The sequence below is a fragment of the Phyllostomus hastatus genome, unplaced genomic scaffold, assembly GCF_019186645.2.
Source record: "Phyllostomus hastatus isolate PE091 unplaced genomic scaffold, TTU_PhHast_1.1 phas_scaffold_21, whole genome shotgun sequence".
NCBI lineage: Eukaryota > Metazoa > Chordata > Mammalia > Chiroptera > Phyllostomidae > Phyllostomus > Phyllostomus hastatus.
This window is the reverse complement of record NW_025334017.1, coordinates 49491851-49498740: the sequence shown is the minus strand read 5'-3', so window position 1 is coordinate 49498740 and position 6890 is coordinate 49491851. Positions and strand designations below refer to the sequence as shown.

General features: G+C 44.5%; 1 protein-coding gene across 1 annotated transcript; it reads left to right on the top strand.

Moving 5' to 3' along the window:
* Positions 1-346: 346 nt before the first annotated feature.
* On the top strand, positions 347-6764 carry LOC123833145 (histone-lysine N-methyltransferase PRDM9-like). Its single transcript, XM_045861249.1, has 6 exons — positions 347-452; positions 1065-1166; positions 1366-1637; positions 2049-2116; positions 3248-3441; positions 5243-6764. Exons 1-6 carry the CDS (start codon positions 362-364, stop codon positions 6361-6363), a joined length of 1848 nt encoding a protein of 615 aa, XP_045717205.1. The 5' UTR covers positions 347-361; the 3' UTR covers positions 6364-6764.
* Positions 6765-6890: the final 126 nt, after the last annotated feature.

Here is a 6890-nt window from a genome sequence, read left to right as displayed (position 1 = left end):
TAAGGTATTGTAGATTTTATCACCATTTTATTGTGTAGATATGTTTCTGCCAACTATTTCCTTATTCTCTTCCCAATATCCTTCACTCTCAATATTATACAGACAGTTGAAAGAAAAGAGCCATAAAGCATGAGTTCTAATCTTGGATTCATTACCCACATTGGCCCTATCCCCTATTCATACTCCCTAGGTATTTTCAAGGGTTGAGGTATTAAAGACATGCATGTAAAATGTATCATAAGCCTTAAAAAATTAAATACATTTTATCTTTTAATATGTGACGCTTACATTGAAGGCAACATCCGGGGTGCCATTAAGCAAGGAATATAGTTTGAAGGAATTGTCAGGAACAACAAATTTGATGACTGTAAGTGACTCAGAGCATGCTCAGAAACCAATGTCACTTCTTGGAGAACCATGTGCCTTTGGAAAGCACCCTAGACAAAAATTGGGTAAGAAAAAATAATTTGGAAACTTAGTTCTTCTAAGTCCTATAGAAGGGCTGATAAGTATGACCTAGGTATGTGAGGTGGAGTTTGGATGGGCCTGGATTTAAGCTGGGCTCACCTGAGACTATAGTTAGCACTGGAGCTTTAGGCAAATCCTATACATTCTCTGAGCTCCTGAATACTACTGTGTAAAGTGAAGATAAGGAAACACCACTCATACAGTATTTGAAAACATTAAATCAAATTTAAGACAATTGACACATGCAACTTGTCCAATAAATCCACTGTGATAATGGCAACCACACTTTATTGGTGTTGTGTGCCCAGGCCTTTACTCAATGCCTAACACATAAAGCGTACCCAATAAATATTTTATGAATGATTACAGGTTGGCAAATTAAACCTGGTAATGGGAAGATCTAGAAACTACAATTGAATCAGTCATCTGTAGTTAGTGTGGAGTCTTCATCTTCTGAGCCAATAGTTCACAGTAAAATACCAGAGTATGCAAAAGGACAGGTAATAAATTGATGAGAGGAGATTGTGTGTTATATGACAACATGGGAACTAACACTGCAGGCCCTACCAGCCTCGCTCACCTGGCCTCCAACTTAGAACTCAAGAGAAAGAAGATGGACATGAAGATGTACAGCCTACGAGAAAGAAAGGGCCAAGTGTACCAAGAGGTCAACGAGCCCCAGGATGATGACTACCTTTGTAAGTGACCCTCACTGAGAAACATGTTATGATACAATAATTTCATCTAGTCCTTTGCTCCCTAAACCATTCCCTTCCTCTAGTGACGTAGGGAACAGGATTGAGTCTCAATGATGTCAGTGCCCGACTCCCTCTGAAGCTGTTTGTGTCCAGGAACATGCACTATACCTTCCCTAACCCCTGTTGCTCTTGCCTCCAGATTGTGAGAAGTGTCAGAACTTCTTCATCGACAGCTGTGCGGTGCATGGACCCCCTACATTTGTAAAGGACAGTGCAGTAGACAAGGGGCATCCCCACCGCTCAGCCCTCACCCTGCCCCCTGGGTTGAGAATCGGGCCATCATGCATCCCTGAGGCTGGGCTTGGAGTGTGGAATGAGGCAGCAGACTTGCCAGTGGGTCTCCTCTTTGGCCCTTATGAAGGACACATCACAGAAGATGAAGAGGCAGCCAAGAGCAGATACTCCTGGCTGGTGAGAACTGTTTACCTCTTCCACTGTCCTCTGGCTTCCCACATTCCTTCTGAGGCTTGAAGGGACCTCACTCTTATGTGCTAGGTATGGAGGGGACAATATGGTTAGCTCTGTATACTGACTGGACTTCCCATGAACACAGAGCTCCTGTTTAAGGATCAGAAGGTGAGCGGGAGCAAAATGGTACAGACACAAAAGAGTGGCTCCTCCTTTGTGGGGCTCCCCCTCTGATTGGACAGGTAGAGTCGGATGTGTAGATGATGACTAACAAAAATATCATGTGGTGACAACTGGCAGTTGAGTCCCCATGCACGCTGGAAGAGCTTTAATGACAGTAGAGTAAAGGAATTCTGACTATTACCTACCCACAAAAAAAAATAAAAGGTCTTTAACTTCTTTTCTGAAATACAGATCGCCAAAGGGAGAAACTGCTATGAGTATGTGGATGGAAAGGACAGACCCTGGGCCAACTGGATGAGGTGAGGTCAACAGGTCTCTGGGTGCCAGAGGGGACTGTCATCCCCCACAAACCCATACATCTCTCCCTCTCATCATGCCTCCGTCAGTTATCTCCCTTCATCCTTTTTTCCTCTTTTTCTCTACGCAGTGTTCTTTCATTTCAGGACCAATTTAGGAAAAAAGTATAGCGTATGTCCTCAAAATATAAAGCTCTCTAATAGACACACTTGGGCACTGGAAAAGACCTTAAAGAGCCTAGATTCACCAGGGACACTGGATTACACTTTAATTTATCAAATGAGCATTAATTAAGCACTTACTGTATTCCAATTTAGGTGAAGGAATACATTGCTTAAATAGATCACACAACCCATGTTCTTATGGAGGACTTCTCACAGACAAACATAAAACAATTGCTTTTACAAACATTTAACTATAATTTCCAAAAGTGCACAGTGTCAAGATAGCACAAACCACGGATGGCCTAAAGCTGTAAGGGCAGTACATCATCCCAGCCTCACTTCTAAGTAGAACTGCGCTCTGAGGCCTGCAGAGGAATGGTCATGGGCCCCTTTCCTAAGGGGGGCTCCCTTTTACCAGGGTCACCTGAATGTGAATCAACTACTATTTTTCTGTTTCATTTTACTAAGACAAAAAGACCTATAATTTTCTATAGTAACCTGGGGCAAGCAAGTAAATGGTATTCTAAAGTGTAGAGAGGTTGCAGAAAGGCCTCACAAGAGAAAATAGATGTGGGCCGAGTACTGGATAATTAGTGAGCTAATTTAGAATCAGAGCCCTAGCTCAAGCACCAGGCTCTGTGGTGTGAGACAACTTGATGTAGAGTTTGCAGCAGCCAGAGATCACGGGATATTATGGCCCATCAGAGTGGAGGTTAGGTCTAGAACTGGGTTTTAGAAAATGGTATTAGGCAGCATTCGCACTGCAAACAGAACTTGGAGATAGGAGTTCACATGATATGCTGACAGAGGCTCAGACACTGAACAAAGGTTCCCCGGGAGCATGAGGGGCAGTGGGCAATACCAGAGCCTGAGGGCCTTTAGATTCAGTGAGAAGGACATGGATATAACAGTTACTGGAATCTCATCACTGTGGTTTTCTTTCTTTCCCTTCATGTGCCTTAATCCCAGGTATGTGAACTGTGCCCGGGATGATGAAGAGCAGAACCTGGTGGCCTTTCAATATCGCAGGCAGATTTTCTACCGAACCTGCCGGGTTGTCGTGCCGGGCTGTGAGCTGCTGGCCTGGTTCGGGGATGAGTATGGCCAGGAGCTGGGCAGCAAATGGGGCAGCAAGTGGAAGAGAGAGCTGGCAGCTGGAAGAGGTGGGCACCACTATTCTTTAAAACAGAAAAAAAAGAGAGAATTCTCCATAGAAATATCCATGATCCAACTCCCAAGTAGAGTAAAATCCACTCTAAAGTCAGTAAAGTTTCACATCAGATGCTTTAGAAATGCACGATTCATTCATACACCTGTGACTCTTAGGCAAAATTTTTTTATTTTTTATTTTTAAAATATTTCATGCACAAAATATACAACCACTTTTAGTGCTGTGAGGCTGAGAGGCAAAAAAAAAATTTTAAGCACTAACCAGCTCTCTCACCAAGGCCGTTTTTCTGTCATTTTTATAGCTGTTTCTTCTTAACTTTCCTCCATAGTTCTAAATAACATGTTTCTGTTTATAGGCACTCATTATTTTTTAAAGACTTTGCCCTGGCTGGTGTTGCTCAGTGGATTGAATGCCAGCCTGTGAAGCAAAGGGTTGCAGATTCCCAGTCAGGGCACATACCTGGGTTTCAGGCCGGATCCCCAGTAGGGGGCATGTGAAAGGCAACCACAGATGTTTTCCTCTCCTTCTCCCTCTCCCTCCCTTCCCTCTTCTCTGAAAATAAATAAGTCTTTTGTAAAAAATATTTTATTTATTTTTACAGAGTAGAAAGGAGGGGAAAAAACCTCAATGTGCAAGGGAAACATTAATCGGTTGTGTCTGGCACACCGCCAACTGGCCCACAACCCTGGCATGTGTCCTGACTGGGAACTGAACTTGTAAACTTTCAGTTTGTGGAACAACACTCAACCCACTGAGCCACACCATTCAGGCAGGGTACATTCGTTCGTCATTTCAGTGAATTATCATGAGAGGTCCTATTCTGTGGCGCACACGGTCCTGGGATCAGGAAATACAGATTAACATGTGGATCAGAACCACTGCTTTTGAAGGACTGATGGGTGTAGCAGGGAAACCCAGGCCCACGTGCTTGCATGTGTATAACACTACACAGGGGTTAGTGCTGTGGAGAAAACTAATCCAGGACAAGTGCCCAAGGATCAGTGTGAGAGCAGGTGTGTCCAGGAAGGGCTGTCTCGGGAGGCAACATTTACAAAAACACCTGTGGGCAAGGGATCCCCAGCTGAGGGAGCAGCTAGTACAGGGAAGAAAAGGTGACACATAGAATTGTCTGAGGGTCACTCAAGTGTCGTCTCAGCATAGACGTTAAGAACAGAGACCAGATGGATGCTTAGCAGCCCGGAAATGTAGTGCTGATGACCAGAGTTGAGACACTGGGGACTTTCGTGAGTGTAAGTGTGCAGTCGTCAGCTGTAGAGTGGTCTGTTCTCTGTTCTGATCATGCTTTGTTAATTTGTAGAAAATAAACCCCAGTGGGGAATCCCCTGAGACATCGCTTCACCTCCAAATGAAAGCACATGGTGGATTGGCCAAAGAGCAACAGGAGTCAGGCGTGTAAGACATGTGGTTGGAGAAAAATTTTGAAACAGGACTTCTCAGTGTATTTGAAATGGGCTAACACTAAATGAGATGAAGCATAAATATTTGGTGTGAGGCTTGAGGAAGGACATTTATTTTTTAGGATTTTATTTATTTTTAGAGAGGAAGAGGGAGAAAGTTAGAAAAGACCCTTGATGTGGGCTTTCTGGATTTCTGAAGACCCACTGCATAAAAATAAAAAGGAAAATAGATGGCAAGTGGACACTTTATGGGAGATACAACTTCTGTTGTCACCACAGTAAGAGGATTCATGGGGCAGGTGTCACTAGGAGACAAGTCATGGCCCAGGCATTCTCATCAATGTCTGCCCTGACCAAATCTTTCTCTTTCAGCAGAACCAAAGCCAGAGGTTCACCCATGTCCCTCCTGCTCTCTGGCCTTCTCCAGTCAGAAATTCCTCAGCCAACACGTGAAATTCAATCATCCCTCTCAGATTCTCCCGGGAACATCTGCAAGAAAACACCTCCAAGCAGAGGAACCCTGTCCAGAGGATAAGAATCAGCAGCAGCAACATACTTGTACATGCAGCTGGAATGAAAAAGCTGAACATCAAGAGGTTAAAGAAAGGTCAGAATTTTTGCTTAAAAGAATCAGTCAGAGGAGAATCTCAAGACCCTTTTTCCAACCTTCCAAAGAACAAATGAGAAACTCTAGTGAGCATGAGAGAATGATGGAGGAAGAGCCCTGTAGAGGCCAGAAAGAGAGTCCAGAGGACACAGGGAAGTTATTTGTGAAAGTAGGAATGTCAAGAATTGTAACGATCAGGTATGGAAGGTGTTGGCAAGGCTTCAATCATGGCTCACATCTCATCACACACCAGAGGACACACTCAGGGGACAAGCCCTATGTTTGCAGGGAGTGTGGGCGAAGCTTTACACAGAAGTCGCATCTCATAAGACACCACAGGATACACTCAGAGGACAAGCCCTATGTTTGCAGGGAGTGTAAGCGAGGTTTTACATGCAAGTCAGATCTCATCAGACACCAGAGGACACACTCAGGGGACAAGCCCTATGTTTGCAGGGAGTGTGGGCGAGACTTTACATACAAGTCAAATCTCATCACACACCAGAGGACACACTCTGGGGAGAAGCCCTATGTTTGCAGGGAGTGTGGGCAAGGCTTTACACAGAGGTCACATCTCATCACACACCAGAGGACACACTCAGGGGAGAAGCCTTATGTTTGCAGGGAGTGTGGGAGAGGCTTTACACACAAGTCAAATCTCATCACACACCAGAGGACACACTCTGGGGAAAAGCCCTATGTTTGCAGGGGGTGTGGGCAAGGCTTTACACAAAAGTCACATCTCATAAAACACCACAGGATACACTCAGGGGAGAAGCCCTATTTTTGCAAGGAGTATGGGATAGGCTTTACACAGAAGTCAGTTGTCATCAGACACCAGAGGACACACGCAGGAGAGAAGACCTATGTTTGTGGGTGGACTGAATGAGTCATTAGCATTAAGTTGGATATCAACAGCCATAGGAAGTCTATGGCCCCTTACTTTCCCCAAGATTGTAACTACAGAAGTAACTGATTAAACAAACCTAGTTTCATGACAAGAGATGAGATGGATAAACAGTTCCATGAGTAATATGGGGATATCAGCACCAATCTTATGGTTTTTGATGGCCTTTTCTAAAGAGTTTTGTCTCCATACAAATATGAAGCCCACATCCCTCATTCCCCCATCACTGAAAGCAGAGTTTGGGAAGAGCCACAAAGAACTCATACTCGCAGCCACATAAATTCAGCCCCTACAAATGGGTGAGTGTGGGCTCAGTCTACTTTGGTTACTGCCCAGAGAGAGAGAGATTTGAGACAGACTCACCAAGAGAAGGGAATTCCCTAGACTATTGGGAAGTGGGCCTTTTCTCTAAATAGGCTCCCTACCCTCCTCCCTTGGCTTCTCTTGGCTCTTCTAGTTTTCTACAACCTCTGGAGCCTCAGAGGTGAATGGCAGGGAGGGATGTAAGT